The sequence below is a fragment of the Esox lucius genome, chromosome 8 (genome assembly GCF_011004845.1).
Source record: "Esox lucius isolate fEsoLuc1 chromosome 8, fEsoLuc1.pri, whole genome shotgun sequence".
NCBI classification, from domain to species: domain Eukaryota; kingdom Metazoa; phylum Chordata; class Actinopteri; order Esociformes; family Esocidae; genus Esox; species Esox lucius.
The window spans coordinates 18,161,071-18,178,446 of record NC_047576.1 but is presented as its reverse complement, the minus strand read 5'-3'; the positions used below and the strand labels follow the sequence as shown (position 1 = coordinate 18,178,446).

At 42.8% G+C, this 17,376-nt stretch overlaps 1 protein-coding gene across 3 annotated transcripts in view; it reads right to left on the bottom strand.

Annotated features, from left to right (window-relative positions):
* The window catches only part of osbpl9 (oxysterol binding protein-like 9), a 36,117-nt gene that overhangs the window by 3,888 nt on the left and 14,853 nt on the right, over positions 1 to 17,376 (bottom strand). The window contains exons 4-15 of one of the 3 annotated variants that reach the window (XM_013135037.3): positions 11,545 to 11,621; positions 7,493 to 7,588; positions 7,301 to 7,348; positions 6,811 to 6,840; positions 6,667 to 6,717; positions 6,253 to 6,291; positions 3,874 to 3,967; positions 3,301 to 3,405; positions 2,247 to 2,406; positions 1,845 to 1,957; positions 1,504 to 1,619; positions 815 to 900 (exon numbers count right to left, since the gene is read on the bottom strand). In XM_013135037.3, the coding sequence (XP_012990491.1) occupies positions 815 to 900; positions 1,504 to 1,619; positions 1,845 to 1,957; positions 2,247 to 2,406; positions 3,301 to 3,405; positions 3,874 to 3,967; positions 6,253 to 6,291; positions 6,667 to 6,717; positions 6,811 to 6,840; positions 7,301 to 7,348; positions 7,493 to 7,588; positions 11,545 to 11,621 (1,015 nt within the window). Of the gene's footprint in view, positions 1 to 814; positions 901 to 1,503; positions 1,620 to 1,844; positions 1,958 to 2,246; positions 2,407 to 3,300; positions 3,406 to 3,873; positions 3,968 to 6,252; positions 6,292 to 6,666; positions 6,718 to 6,810; positions 6,841 to 7,300; positions 7,349 to 7,492; positions 7,589 to 9,850; positions 10,103 to 11,544; positions 11,622 to 17,376 lie in introns of those variants that run through there. The other 2 variants (XM_013135039.3, XM_013135038.3) reach the window with 2 other exon arrangements.

The following is a 17,376-nucleotide window of genomic DNA, read 5'->3' as shown; positions in this document are numbered from 1 at the left end:
ATAATCCCTACCTAAACACCACAACTCTGGGTCAAACGTTAATAATCCCTACCTAAACACCACCACTCTGGGTCAAATGTTAATAATCCCTACCTAAACACCACCACTCTGGGTCAAACGTTAATAATCCCTACCTAAACACCACCACTCTGGGTCAAACGTTAATAATCCCTACCTAAACACCACCACTCTGGGTCAAACGTTAATTATCCCTACCTAAACACCACCACTCTGGGTCAAACGTTAATAATCCCTACCTAAACACCACAACTCTGGGTCAAACGTTAATAATCCCTACCTAAACACCACCACTCTGGGTCAAATGTTAATAATCCCTACCTAAACACCACCACTCTGGGTCAAACGTTAATAATCCCTACCTAAACACCACAACTCTGGGTCAAACGTTAATAATCCCTACCTAAACACCACCACTCTGGGTCAAACGTTAATTATCCCTACCTAAACACCACCACTCTGGGTCAAACGTTAATAATCCCTACCTAAACACCACAACTCTGGGTCAAACGTTAATAATCCCTACCTAAACACCACCACTCTGGGTCAAACGTTAATAATCCCTACCTAAACACCACCACTCTGGGTCAAACGTTAATAATCCCTACCTAAACACCACCACTCTGGGTCAAACGTTAATAATCCCTACCTAAACACCACCACTCTGGGTCAAACGTTAATTATCCCTACCTAAACACCACCACTCTGGGTCAAACGTTAATAATCCCTACCTAAACACTGATCTGTGCAGAATGCCCCTGATGGGAAGGGCTAAAGAGAACTAATAGAAGTGTACCTGACAAACAAATCGGGGTGTGCAAAAAAGTCAGCATACATCTCCAGCAAAGACCTCCTCTCCAAGATAAATGTGGGCAGGACCACCTGAGGGGAGAGAAGACAGAAGGTACAAACAAAATAGCAGTCAGCAGGAGACAAAGATTGAGGGGCAGACAGCCCGGCAGATACACAGACGGGCAGGCAGCCCAGCAGATACACAGACGGGCAGGCAGCCCGGCAGATACACAGACGGACAGGCAGCCAACCAGATACACAGACGGACAGGCAGCCAACCAGATACACAGACGGACAGGCAGCCAACCAGATACACAGACGGACAGGCAGCCCGGCAGATACACAGACGGGCAGGCAGCCCGGCAGATACACAGACGGGCAGGCAGCCAACCAGATACACAGACGGACAGGCAGCCAACCAGATACACAGACAGGCAGCCAGATACACAGACAGGCAGCCAGATACACAGACAGGCAGCCAGATACACAGACAGGCAGCCAGATACACAGACAGCCAGCCAGATACACAGACAGCCAGCCAGATACACAGACAGCCAGCCAGATACACAGACAGACAGATACACAGACAGACAGACACACAGACAGACAGATACACAGACAGACAGACACACAGACAGACAGACACACAGACAGACAGATACACAGACAGACAGCCAGTCATATAAGTCTTACCTTGGTGAGGTCCATGCCCAGTCTCACCTGGGACAGCAGGTGCATGATGACACTCTTATGCTCCTCAACAGACTCCCCCTGATCCTCTGCCTCATCATCATGGCTGTCAAATTGATCTGGCCAGAGCAGACACGTTCAAAACACCAGCAGCAGGCCACAAATCACACAGGACATACTTTTTCAAGTTAAGGTAGTTAATTTCAGAAAACAAACAGCCAAAGCTAAAATAGGCTGCGTGCTGTTGCGGCTCCAAAAACCCAGGTGGTTGTTGGGTCTGGCTGGCTGCACGGATAAATGGGTCAGTGAACGTGTTGGTATAAGTGTTCATGTGTCATCATCACCTGCTTCGGTGGTCCCATTGGACATGGAGGAATCGAGGGACTCGTTGGTGTCGGGTCGCTTCAGCACCGTTCCACCCTCGCTGTGAGACAACGCAGTCGGGGCCCTTGAGGGGCTGAAAGGCGGCAGGATGGAGGACAAGATGAAACGATACACAGAGGGAGATATTGAGAGAGGCAAAGAAACAAACAGCTTATTAACTCCTAGGCAAAACAAATCTTTGAAGACATCAAATCGAAAAACACAGGCCGGACACAACACAATCAGCTTAGGATGTTCAACAGACAACTTGGGGCATGAAAAACAGTCAGCCTGATTCTCAGAAAACATCTCTTATTGATAGACAGTCTGCGATCATTAAATGAACGTCTCTCCTGGTATGACAACCACGGAGCTACACTTACTCTAGTAAGTGTTTGGGAGATGTGCTGTTCTGGTAGAACTCATCCGCGTCGTAGAACTCGTCTTCGCTGCTCGAGTACGAAAAGTCCGGAACTGAGTGCGAGGGGATGGTCATATGACTGGGGGAGGGCACACTGCTGCTGGGGGCCGAGGGGCCACTCCCTGACAGAAAAGAGTAATTGAGGAAAAAATAAAATAATAATAAAATGTAGGTTTAAGTCATCTGACAGATGCTATTACCGAGAGCGACTAACAGTAGTGAGTGGATACATTTGAATACATTTTTATGTTATATTATTATTCTCACCGGCCCCAAGTGAGAAATAAACCTACAACACTGCCATTAAAGCACAATGCTTTTTCCTAAGTGAGCCACAGGGTAAGGAAGGAGAAAGGGAGACCGAAAGACAGAAAGAGATTGAGAGAAAGAGAGGGGGAGGTGTGTGTGTGCGTGGGGTGGGGGTCACAGCTGAGACTACAAAAAGGCAAAAATCAATGAATAAAGTGATCATATGTGCACCATGTGTCTTTTCATACTGTTCCCACATTGTTAGGGAAACCGTGAGGAGTTTGTTCGTTGCATAACCCCTCCTGCAGTGTGATGTGCTCCCAGGCTTCTTCCTTAGTGCACAGCACAGCAGTTATTTAGCAGCATCAGCAGGAATGGAAACTGGCGGGACCCTCCGACCCAGAGGAATAATGATACATGGAGAGATTACCCAGTGTGCTTGGTTTCTCCATATACTCCAGACATTTGGACTGGTAAATAGCACTTCCTGTTGCCAACAGTAGTTTGTAGCAAGGGACACATACTCTTTTGAGCATTAGAATAAATGACAAAATGTCTGAAGTAGTCATAGTGTAACTGTACTATGTGGGGTTTCACAAATCTACACAAAGTCAATACTGTTATTGATGTGGTGACTGAGGCTTCCCTGCTGAGTGGTTGCTCAAGCCTCCAAATGTTAGGTATCAATCTAGAATGGAATGTTTGTCCAAATGAATGGTTCTTGCCAGGCTTGCTAAGCTGAGACCTGAAGGGAGATGACCTCTGACCTGTGCTGTTGGGAGTCGGAGTCTGCAGGCTGCCCATCACTGTGACCACAGGCCCAACTGGGAGAGTGGAGGGCCGCTGCTCTCCTTTACAAATCTGGGAGCCATCTAAGGGAGGAACGGAGACATAAGGAAAAGCAGAACGCTTTGGCATTAGAACAACACTGCTTTATGATGCAACAGATAGAATTTCATTAGATGCTTGCTAGCTTGTCAAAACTGGCAAAGCAGTGTCTGTCAGACAACCACCAAACTTCGCAGTCATGGGGGTCTAGACTGTGGGATCGGATGTGTGTCTGGCGTCTGACGAAGACATTTCAATTACACTCCATTAGGAAAAGTGAATGGGCAAGCAGGCATGCTGAGAGAGATGGAAGCACACCAGGGGGCACTGTAGTGCACAAAAGTCCCTTTAAAACAAACTGAAAAATATGAAATAAATAGATTCAAGTGTGACCTCTGAAAAAAGGTCATGACAGCTTGTTTATGCAATATTACTATGGACTCAAGGGGATTCTGAGGTACAGATCTTAATGATACAACTCTGTAGACGATATTGTGCTTTATTTACTGTACCTGTGGGGAGTGTGGTCTGTGTTGGCATGGCTAAGTTGACTAAAGAGTTCTCCGGGGGAGGCTGATATATTCCATCCACTGGGTTGATGGTGCTCTGTACAGAGCAAGACAAAACAGTGCACGTCTTAAAAGCATAAAAAAGCATTTGTGACATATTGCTCTAGACCTGCAGTTTGTAGTAGCACTTAAAATACACAAAATAAAATGCACACTAGAAAGATTAATCCCCTTTAAATCTGCTTCTGGAAAATATTGATTGAAGTTCAATATTTCATATCTAAATGCACATTTTACAGTGAATAGTGAAAGTTCTCACACCACTACTGCAGTCTTCACATTCTGATTCAGCTGAATTATATTCCAACTGATGTACTGCCTATTATTCCAAATTTTCAAAGTGAAGAAAATACAACACTTACAAATGAATACAAAATAAATATTGCATTTCATATCTTCACAACCCTGAGTTAGTCTTCAATCTTGCTTTCATATTTCATCTCTCTCCAGTCACCGCTAGTGACAAGAATACCGTCCTGCCACCACAATACTAAGACATACAGGTATAAAAGTATTTGGACAGTGACCAATATTTTGTTATACTGGCTCTGTTTCAGCACTTTGGATTTTTAACTATAGGGTATAACATTTAATGTAAGCTGTAATTCAAGACAATTTCCATTCTTTCCTAATCAAATGAAAATACAGCATGTTTTTGTGCACGGTCCCCTAATTTTATGATATCAAAAAGTATTTGGACAGGAATGTTCCAAAATGCGGCTTAGTTGGTCTGACTCCTGACGTAAATCTCCTTAACCTGCAACATGATTTGAATGTTGCAGTCCATCAATGACTCAAATCAACTGTACTGAGCTTGAGTGAGTGTTGCCCTGAGAGTTATGCAAATGTAAATGGTTTTAATGAAGAACATCATTAAAACATTTCATAACTCTATTTCCCGCAAAATGGGTGTCCACCCAGTATTGGGATTTCTTTGAAAAATGTAGCGTAGCTTCTGAAGATCAGCAGAAAAACTAAAACGTTCAAATGTAATATTAAAGACAACAAAATGCGAAGACTGCATTCGGGATGTAGACAGTCACTAGTAACTGTGTATGACAACATTCATATTAACTAGCATCTTTTCATTCTGGTAAAATATGACAACACACATTCTAGATAACTGCAGATACTGGTAGTATAATTGTTTCCTGGGACGAGAAAACCAATTTTATTTGTATTTGGCCTTTATCTTTATCGTCAGTGACCTATATAACCCCTTGTCTCTAGCACACTGGTCGGAATTAGAGGAGAGGCCAAAAGTCACCAAGAAGTTTGCAGTCTGGGAACACCGCAGTGTTGTGGAAGCCACATGCTGAGTGAGGTATGATGGAGGAGATTAAAGGAGAGACAATGGTCTGAAGGTCAGTGCAGGGACATTTCATTACTACTCTACTGAGCAGACAGAAGTCACTACTCGAACCAAGGAACGTAACAGACATGGAAGTAGAAGTTGTAAACTGGTCAAGGAAAACAAAGGCATGCAGTGAAGGGCACAAAGTACTCTCTGATCTTTAAATCTAGGGTCACAACGAGATTTGGGAGAAGATTTCTTTGGGGAAAGGATTTCTTTCTTTAGTTTCCATTCAACACCCCTACCCACCCCTTCTTGAAAGTAAGGCAGCCGCTTCAAATTACATCCAACTACAGAAATCGTGACGCTCTGTCATAGAGAGGCCTGCGTGGCCTCACAAGCTACAGATGAAATGGACAGCGAAGGATGACTCGGGGAATGGCAGACGGTGAAGGAGTTGGAGCCAGAGAGTGCTTATGTTGTGGTTGAAGGTTCTACAGTTCCAATGTTAATGGTGAAGGATGTAACCCTGGTTATTAGAACGGCCTGGTGGACTGATCCTTTGGGATTCCTACTTAAAAATGTCTATGGAAAGAGAGTAAAGCCAGTAAGCAGGCCTGGACGAGTTTTAAGTCAATTTGTCCTTGATGGTTCAATAGGCATGCACAGTAAGGAAAAATCGATGGGGATTTGGTGGAGTGGGACACGGACACGCGGACACACTCGCGCACACACACACACACGAAGCAGAAGGATGATATTTGTCTAAAAGGAGGCGTAATATGAGAAAAGTTCCCAACTTATCAGCAGAAAAGCAAAAGGGCATTTCAGTTGTGAAAGGGAGAGCCGTGTTGCAAAGAAAATAGTACTAAATGAAAAAGCAACTAATTAAATCAATTATATATACATGCACTGATACGAAATGAATTCCTTTTTTTCTATAGTATAGAGTGAACTAAGCGGAAAAGAAGGACAGAGGTTTGGTTGATTTTGGATTTTTCTCATGGACAGAGAACGTCAGAACTTACTATCAGTCCGTTTGCGTGTTGCTGTTCGTTACTTTGATCCTTAAAATTTTGAAAAGAAAACGTTACTTGAGGAAGATTCAGCTGTTTGTATGTGGTGATGATGATGATGATGATATTTGATTTGAGCTTGATAGGAGCTTCTCTTTCAACCATCAGGCCATTAGAAAGTGATAGCATTTGTAATGCTAACAATTAACACAAGTTGTATGGGCACATTATCATGTGCATCTGAAAATCACCTCTCCGAAACCTTAAACATGTAACCCACTTGAATGTATGCACCAAGATGCCAACAATAAACAACCTAAGGCATGGTCAAAAACAAGCAATGCACAGTGATGTGGTCTTACAACAATAAAATAACCATGATGCAATGAGTGCCAAAACACAGCCCAATGAATTAATCCTTTTTACCTTGGCAATCTGCAGCAATACAATACAGTGCTTGATGGACTCTACCATACTCTGAAAAGAGGAACCAAACAGAATTAGACACTTCAAGGAGGTGATTGTGAAAAAACCTGAGGAAATTAAGAAAAAAAAAAGGGTTACACTTACACACGTGGTTTCCTTCAAATTTTCTATTTTCTATAAAGAAGATAAACATGGTTACAAAATGAATGCCTCAACGTGTGGTTGAGAGTTAGAATACTAAAAAGGTGCAATTTAAAAATAGATTTGTGACTCAGCAGTTTTTACTTGTCAGTAGCTGACAGGAAACTTTAACAAATTCCATGGTTTCCCAGAAATCCTGGTCAGAGGATTCAGGATTTACTGGTTATTCCCTTCTGATTCAAGGAAATCCTCCAACCGGGATTTTGAGAAAATTAGGGAATTAATTTAGAGTTCACATATTTTGTGAGGATCAGGAACTCACTCTAGCTAGCTACGTTTCACATTCACAACAGAATAAAATGTTATAAACTAACAACCAAAAAAAACTGACATGATGATCGCAAAATCACACCCACTGATACGGAAAATGTCATCTCACTGAGTCATTCGTTCAGGCATCGTGTACACAGAATAAACAAGAGATCTCACTCACTCTGCGTGAATCATCTTCTTTGCAGTCCTTGATTTTGTCATCGAAGAGCTGGAATAGAAAGGGGATAGAATCTAAAGCTGAGCTGAACAGGATAAGTTCAAATCATGAGCCGCGTAGAAACCCATCCGTCCACGAGGCAGTGGCAAGTCAGTCCCAGATAATATTAGTCACCTAAATGTGGAGAAGTCTCACCTTTAACTGATCAATTAGAATCTGTAGGTATGCATCAGCCTCAGCAAGTTTCTTATCGAAGTCTTGGACACTCGGGACAAATCCTGTCTCTGCCTCCTAAAGTAAAATAAATAAAAAGACATTCTCGGTCAAACATTACAGGACAGGGGTATACTATGAAAAACTATTTTGACCAGTGCCTGTACTCTAAAAGTATTTTGGCAAAAAAAAAGAACAGCTCCTGGTGGGGCTCTGAAAAAGCCTGTTGTGACAGCACAAACCTAACAACAGTTAGGGAGAAGTTTCCAGAATTGCACTGTAGCCTAAGTGGATAGATAGGAATAGTTGAACTAGCATTGTTCGAAATGGTACATAAAAGGCTTTGCCTGCTAGATTGCCTACCTAGTTGAACAAATGTTTAGGCCTCAGCAAAACTGAATCAAGAAACTCAGAGCAAAAGGGAATTAAGTTATGAAGTCAACAGGACTACATCTACGTAACAGCATATTTTGAAAGGGGGAGAATTCTTACCTTCCTGACCTACAGGGTGAACAACCTTCCAAGCCCTGAGGCTTCCATAATTATCCACAGACGGTCACAGATCATTTCATTACATAATATCCATTAGGTGATCATCGCAGAACAGATGTGACCCAATGCCTAACCGATAAAATGCTATTCCTTGAACATAACTACAAAACACAGAAATGAAAGTCCTCACCAACTTCCTCAAATACAATACCTCATAATTGGTGCTTAACCAAAGAAGTCAGGCCGTACAATATCAATCTTACAAAACTTCCACAAGTACTATGCATGCCAACAACAAGTAACAGCAAGCATACTCCCCTTCCTGAGTGCAGTTTTGACCTCACGTTTTGTTATGGTCTGACAGAGGCCTTTGGACGATGCCAGTTTCTCAACTGGACTGGATCATCGTACAGGGAGGTGAAGAAAAAAAAATAACTAACTTTACTGAGACCAAAGTCTGGTCAGTTTTTTTTTTTTTTTACTTCAGGATCAAAGGTGGCTTGCTATCAATAGAAGCAAGTTTCTTACAGTTGCTGGCCAAAGAGGTGCATGAGCAAAAAACATCTGCTCAGGCTAGACTAAAAGAATAGTCCTCTTTCAATGTGTGGGGGAAGAGGAGGTTGGCATTACAGTTCTTTAGTGCTTGGGGGCAACCAGACAGAAAAATATGTAGGCCTTTGTTTCCTCCTCTCTAGTGGGCACTGTCTCTGCAGTGTGGGGACGGGTAATCTCATGGGTAATTTCTTTTGTATGACGTGGAAAGCAGAAATCCACACAGCTTTGTTTCGTTCTAAAACCAAATCATCTTCAGGGTTTATTGATTCCCCAAATAGAATGTGAATTACCAAACAGTTTGTACAAATTCTGGTCCAAAAGTCATTCCCTGTTTAGTTTTGTTTGACAGAACAAGGAAGGACCTACCTGAATTTGTCAAACAGAAACTCTTTTGGACAAAATGCTTAGCAAAACAAATGCTTTGATTGGTTTATTGAATACACACCTGGTGTATTGGTCTGGCTTTTACATTTTGACAGAAATTGAACAGGCAGTGAATGCCTGGTATCAAATCCAACGTAGGTTCAGGATCTGTCATTGACATCAAGCCCCTTAAGGGGAAAAGCATTCTCTAGGTCATTTTGACCATAGCAGTAGAGCTACCTTGGTCACAGACTAAGAAATCACACATCAAGGCTTTCGTTTCACACCTGTGAGAATCATTATTGTTTAAGCACCTGCATCCAAAACACAAAACAGTTTTCAGCATCTGAATTCCTATCAGACATTGTTTATCTGTCCGTCTGTTCAAAATCGTTCCATTGCAAATTTACATAGGGGAAGTTGTACAGTAGGCGAATTATGATACCAAACACTGAGCATGGCTCATTGAGCGTGGCTTGGGTTGTATTTCAGGTTAAAAAACAGTAAAGAACACACTACAATATTTGACCCCACAAATGCAAAGGGACAAAAAAAAGCCTATGGCACTACAAAAATACAAAAAGTGTCTGTCTTACTTGCTCTCGGTTGTCAACAGACATCCCCATTACTGTGATGGAAGTGGATGTTTCTGCTTCACTAGAGCAGCTTATGAACCCATAGGACGTTCATTTAGGATTGTGACTGAGTAAACATGCCAAAGCTGCAATCTGTTCCTAAAAGAGCTTCCTCTGACCAGACAATCCCTCCCTGCGCTAGTCACCAAACCCCACAAATCACCAGATGAATAATAAAGAAAACCCCTAAAAGCTTATCCAATCTAACCCACTCCTTCACTTTGGTTTCTGCACAGCATGACCCAGTTAGGGACTCCATCAGCACCCCCCCCCCCCACCCCAGTCTGGTACTCACAGGATGCCGAGCTCTGAGGGACATGCCTCGTATGACTATACAGGCCAAAGCTGACCCTAAAAGCTCCTCTCACTCCTCTGCTCAAACGGCCCGGCGGTCGGTGTGCTCCCTGCTCTCCAGACTGCCAACCGAAACAGCCAACGCCAAAATAGCCTGGCACATGTGTGTTTCTAAATCAGCTGAGCGCCAGTGTTCGCAGGCAAAGTTAATCCACGGCTCTCCTCTCTTTCTCTCTCTGACAGGAAGTGTACACACTTCCTTACAAACGAAATAACAGAAAGGATAAGAAAAAAAACGGCAGCTGAATCAACAACAGCTGCCTTGATTGGATAAAGCTGCTGGGCAGATGTCTGGGTGAGTAAGCGGGGCTCTGATTTGTTCTGGGTCACATGATGTCGCTATGACTCCACAGTGTTTGCAAGCAGGCAGATACACGCAGACAGTCAGCAGTGCTTTTTTTTCCCCTTCTTCACAGGGAGGGCGGGGACTGGAGAGACTGAGGCAGACGGGAGGGGTTACAGAACGGAGTAGTCAGTTTAGAATTAAAAGAACAGAAGGTACATAACTGCAGGGAAGAATTAAGGTAGGTGATAGAAAGTATATTTGCAACCAATTCAAAGGGCACAGCCTAAATTAGAGTTGTAAATATGCCGTTCAGAGAGCAACATAAGCCTAACAAACAGAACCCTCTTCAAACAAGAAAAAACAAGACTCCCCTCACCAGCACCAGCCAAACAACACCGTTCCCTGTGGGCTCAACTGCATAGGGACACCCATTCAACTGCATAGGGACACCCATTCAACTGCATAGGGACACCCATTCAACTGCATAGGGACACCCATTCAACTGCATAGGGACACCCATTCAACTGCATAGGGACACCCATTCAACTGCATAGGGACACCCATTCAACTGCAGAGGGACACCCATTCTACTGCAGAGGGACACCCATTCTACTGCAGAGGGACACCCATTCTACTGCAGAGGGACACCCATTCTACTGCAGAGGGACACCCATTCTACTGCAGAGGGACACCCATTCTACTGCAGAGGGACACCCATTCTACTGCAGAGGGACACCCATTCAACTGCAGAGGGACACCCATTCAACTGCAGAGGGACACCCATTCAACTGCAGAGGGACACCCATTCTACTGCCGAGGGACACACATTCTACTGCAGAGGGACACCCATTCTACTGCAGAGGGACACCCATTCTACTGCAGAGGGACACCCATTCTACTGCAGAGGGACACCCATTCTACTGCAGAGGGACACCCATTCTACTGCAGAGGGACACCCATTCTACTGCAGAGGGACACCCATTCTACTGCAGAGGGACACCCATTCTACTGCAGAGGGACACCCATTCTACTGCATAAGGCCAACCATTCAACTCAAACTCCTTAGAATACTTCTTAACCATTTCACTGATTAGAACATGAATGCCTTAACCAGCAAACAGTGTCTTAGTCCTAAAAGTCTGGATGGGTTTGACAGGGGTATGATACTAACTCAGTATCTCAATCTCCTGCATCACTAAAGCCTCAACAAATAGCTAGAATCTTTTTGACTAAAGTTTCTCAACCCGCAAAAAAGTATTAATCTCTTTAACCAAACTTGAGGGCTTAGCACTGGTAGACCCATTATCATTTTTATGAAGCTAGTGGAAACCAAGTTATCAGTGACTTACCCGCAATTGTAGAGTGTGTCGTAGAATAGTCCCTTCTAAGGCATTGATCCACTTCTCCCGTTCATCTGCATCTCGTGCTGCGAGAGGAAACACACACAACACAGTCCAGACTTGAAGTATTACAGGGTAAAGGAAAACGTTTAACCTAGTAGCAGCCAAGAAGCTACCACAAGAACTAAAACACTATCTATGCTATTCTTGGCCAAGCAGTTCACCAAGGTGCTGATTTGTGCTGTGCCTTGCAGCTGCTGAGGGTGGTTCTTTAACCCTCTGTGTACATCGCTGGGCAGGAGAGTAGCAAGGCGGGTCTCCTGGCGAGAGACCCGTCCTGTTGCCTGGCTAGGCTGCACCCTAGACGCAGAAGACACAGAGCAAACAAAGCCTCTGATATTTACACTGTTGAGACCAGAGGCGAAGGGCCTTCCACACGGACTACAACGAGAGAGAAGACGCTCGAATGGTGGCTGCGGGAAATGAACAGGAGCTGGTGGGGGAATTCATTATTAATCGCATAATCATGTCTGTTCAGTTACTGTGAAACAAGTCTGAAAGGGATTTTTGTTGCATGTCTTCAAATAATTTATGAGAAAACCATAAAAGACAAGAAGGCGACCCTTCTGATTGCAATCTAGCAAACAGCATTTCAGAAGCATGGAATAAGCACAATATATAAACTATATAAGTCTGAGGTCACTTAGAAATGTCCTTGTTTTCGAAAGAAAAGCAATATTTATTTATTTTTTAAAAGACCATTAACATAACATCAAATTGATCAGAAACACAATGTACTTATCAGAAATACAGTGTAGACATTGTTAATGTTGTAAATGACTATTGTAGCTGGAAACGGTTGATTTTTAATGGAATATCTACATAGGCGTAGAGGCCCATTATCAGCAACCATCACTCCTGTGTTCCAAAGGCACGTTGTGTTTGCTAATCCAAGTTCATAATTTTAAAAGGCTAATTGATCATTAGAAAACCATTTTGCAATTATGTTAGTACAATGAAAACTGTTGATTGCTGATTAAAGAAGCAATAAAGCTGGCCTTCTTTAGACTAGTTGAGTATCTTAAGCATCAGCGTCTCTGGGTTCTGTTAGAGGCTCAAAATGGCCATAAACTAAGAACTTTCTTCTTAAACTCATCTTGTTCTGAGAAATGAAGGCTATTCCAAGCGAGAAATTGCCAAGAAACTGAAGATCTCTGTTCTATGCCCTTCACAGGAGAGGCGAACTGGCTCTAACCAGAATAGAAAGAGAAGTGGAAGGCCCATGAAGTCAAATACATTAGAGTGGCTAGCTTGAAGAAACAGACGCCTCACAGGACCTCAACTGGCAGCTACATTAAATAGTACCCAGCAAAACACCAGTCTCAACATCAATAGTGAAGAGGAGACTCCACGACGGAGGCCTTCTAGGTAGAGTTGCAAAGAAAAAGACATCTCAGACTGGCCAATAAAAAGAAAAAAAGATTAAATTGGACAAAAGAACACAGACACTGGACTGAGGAAGATTGGGGGGAAGAAATTGTTGGACGGACGAAGGTTTGGGGTGCTCGGATCACAAAGAACATTCATGAGACGCAGACCAAATGAAAAGATCCTGGAGGAGATCTGTCAAGCATGGTGGAAGCAATGTGATGGTCTGGGTGAAGTGGGAGATTTGAACAGGTTAAAAGGGATATTGAAGAAGGAAGGCTATCACTCCATTTTGCATATCCTGTGGGTGGCGCTTGATTGGAGACAATGATCCAAAGCACAGCCCCAAACTATGAAAGAACTATTTAGGTAAAAAGCAGTCAGATGGTATTCTGTTTATAATGGAGTGGCCAGCACAATTACCGGATCTCAACCCTATTGAGTTGTTGTGGGAGCAGCTTGATCGTATGGTACATAAGAAATGCCCATCAAGCCAATTCAACTTCTGGGAGGTGCTTAAGGAAGCATGGGGTGAAATCTCTTCACATTACCTCAACAAACTGACAACTAGAATGCCAAAGGTCTGCAAGGCTGTAAAAGCTGCAAATGGAGGATTCTTTGACAAAAGGACACTTCTGAACAGGGATCTACAGGTACATCTAAAAAATACCTGAATATTGTGGGGTTTTTTTTCTCCATAATTCAAAACTAAAAGTGACACCTTTATATATTCTAGAATCTATAATATATGAATCTAGATTAATTACACAAAGTGAAACCTTTCATGCCTTTTTTGTTTCACTCTTGATGATTACGATTTACAGCTCATGGAAATCAAAAATCAATAACTCAAAATATCAGAATAAAAAATGTACGATAGATATGTCAATTTTTTTTCAAACTATTTGAGATGCACCTGTATATAAAAAGGAATTGATCAAAACAACTGTAAATCATGGAAAATCCTGTATTTCATTACAGATGGTAACTGCGGGCATTAAGAAAGTGTAAAATACAGTGTACCCAGATGATTGATGGAAAAGAGGTCTACATGAAAGCCCAGAAGCTTTTAAAGACATTAGCGCCAGCCAGGGCTCATAGTAAACCCTCCCTGCATCGTCTCATCCCCTTCTCACCTTTGGTCCTGGCTAATCAAATTCAAGCACACTTTGCTCAGTAAAACCTTTCTATAGATGCACATTTACCTCTTAAGTCAAAATGTGATCAATCTGTAGTGACAATGGAATGATACAAACAACATCCCCTCCATTTATAATACACTGCCCTGTAATTAGAAACAGTAAAGCTATCTTTTTTTATGTATTACAAAAGTCTAGACTTGGCATTTGCCTTTGGAGTATGTCAAAATGAGAACTAAAGGTGTAAAGGAATATCAAGGAAGCCATTATGAGGCTGAATAAAACATCAGAAACATTAACATCAAAAATCAAAAACACAGCTTAGAAAATCATTGAAAAAAAAGAAAAAAAAGAAAAAGTGTCCACTGTTGAAACAAGGTACCTAACAGCTCAACCCTCCGGACTGGACAAAAACTTTTTTGGGGCTTAAGCTGACTGCACCATGGCCCACCCAGACCTTGTGGGCATCCCTGCCTGGTGTTGAGGGGGTTCACCAGTATGCCATTTCTTAGATGTTAGCCACTACCATCTGCAGAAGGCATTAGTATCCATTATCCTAAAGAAGGTAAAATGCAAATGACGAGACCAGAACATGTACCACAACTTTGGGAAGAGAATAAACTGTGAAAAAATAAACTATCCAAGGTCAACAGTATACCAAATGTGAAACTGCTGGAGAGGGTGATACGGCTTGGGCATGTATGGATGCCAATGAAACTGGCACACTTGCCTCGGTGGTGTCACTGCTTACGTCAGAAGCAGAATTCATTCTCAAGTGTGCAGAAACATTGTCTGGTAAAGCAAATTACTCCAAAATAACTGGATGGATTTTCCTCAAACAGCAATACAAAGACACTAAACATACTGCCATGTGTGTAGAATATGATCAATCTCCAACAAACAAACTGTTCTTTCAGTAAGACTCTTTGCTTTCCTCAGACTGATAGCATACTATTTAGACTTACGACCTAGATGCATGGCATGTAACCACGAACTAATGAAGCATCCGTCTAAAGCTCTTTGTGTGATCGTTCAGTCAATTCTAACACCCATCTGTGACCAGCAGACAAATAATGTGCCATCCCTGTGTTATATTTACTGTGCAATCTCAATGTGGCTACAGCCAACTAGCTGAGAGATGAAGTCACATGCGGATACCATTACTAGCTTCAGTCTTTTAATTCTTCAAATGTAACGTTATTTTGCGCCTGCCAATAATGTGACATATAACTATTGGATTATGGGCTTCATCCACCCTGGAAAAGGGCAAACTAATCTGCACTTCACTCTGCGGGGCCCCTGGTCACTTTTAGCATGCCGCAACCAAGGTTTGAACAACTGATGACAACATCTCAGCTATTCCCAATTAGAGAAATTTGCATCACTGTGATATACACAAGCTATAGGCATTGACGAACAACATCCAGTCATTAACAGGAATATATAATACATTGATCACCATCCTGTGGAGCAATTGTCCTGTAACGTACACCAACAAATTAGTTTGGTAACACCATGGATCTATCTTCCTTCATTCCAATAACAGAAACTAGGGACATTTGTTTAACAGTTGTAACAGTTGGCTTGAGGCTTAGGAAGGTCAGAAACCTGTGCAGAGCCCAAACAGCCCATTATGGCACCTTCTCACAACCCAATTAGTTCCTAATGCTTCCCCTCAACTGAGCAGGGTGGAGTTGCTCCTCAGGCTGAAAGCAAAGTGCAACTCCTGGGCCATTAGCACACAAAAAACAGGTAATTTCCCAAAGCATGTCTTATTATTGAGAGCCAGGCCAGAAAGATAAAGACCAGAGGAGAGGCCTGAAAGCTTTCTGCAAGGTGACAATGGTCTGAGTGGCATTGATGTTGCGTAACAAGCATATGGCTCAATTACCTCCAGGTTAATGACTATTATAATGCTCAACACCCCCATGTCACCCTCCAAGGGGTGTGAATTATTCACAGTTCACTTCTTCTGCCACTCACCCATGGCTACATGAATGTAATCTTGTAAATGGAAAGAGAAGCTAGATGTTAGGCAACACATTTTGTGGTCAACATAATTAAGTACCAGGCCTATCTTAATGTGTGAGTGTGGGGGGGGGGGGGGGGTTGCTTTGCGGTGTGCGTCAATGCTTGTTTTTCACAGGTAGAAAGACAAAAAGCAGATTTCTGCTGTAAAAGGTTTATATTCTGTCCTGGCATCAGGACAGAATATAAACTACTGTAGCTGACTCTGGAGTAACTCCGGGGAAGATGTGAAGACAACGCATTTTATCACCAGCCCAGTCACACACAGCCTCAAACTCACATTTACCACAGAGCAGTGCTCCACTTTGGCGGTAGTTCACTGGAGCAGAGTGAGGTCCTTACCAGCACTTAAAATATCCTAATATCCTACAGACTGAATTCCTTTTCCTCTGAAAGAGGTCTCCTGCACCTAAATTCAAACAGCACCACACCAGAAATCTGAACCGGCATCTATTAGAGGCCAAGTCCAGCCTCGTATTTCCCCTGAGTCTTCCGAGGTAAAGTCAATATCCGGCCTCACACTTTCAACGTACAAGCGGCGCTATACTCCCAAGACTGTGTGTGCCAGAAACACCAGCTAGATACCTACTTGACAACAGCAAACCTTATCGTCATAGGTTTGGCTGAAACACTCAGCAGTTTCCAAGGCTAAACATATTTGCCTGTATGAAGCCAGGTAGAGCTCTTTAGTGCACATGCAGAAGCTGGGAATTAGTGGTGAAACACTGGGCCTTAAAGGGCTCTCGTGCTGCTCGGATGCTCAGCCAGGAAAAGATATTGATTGATTACGGATGCTCACCTAAATAGAAATACAAACCCTCTCCCTTCCTCTCTCTGCAGGCCAAGTACCTCACTCATTCTGTGCTCTGGTCTTCCTCTTTCGATACAGCCCCCTTTTCCCTGGTTGGCCAGCCGCAGTGCCACACCAGAATAAACATGTAACATCTGCTGGACCGGGGAAAAGGATGCACATAACCAAATAAAGCATCTCATGTAGGGAAAATCTGGGGGAGAAGCACACATATCGTAGTTTTCTAGGCAGTTGTAAATTAGTATGGACCTTACAGTGATAAAGGTGTCAGACATTTTATTCCTCAAGGCTTGCGTGGCAGATGTGCATATTTGACTTGAAACATGATTAAATACAGCTGGTGGGTGGTTAAATTATATAATATTGTTTATCGAGAAAAAACTAAACCTCGCTCTTTAACATCTAAAATTAGATTAAAAGTATGAACCTAAATGG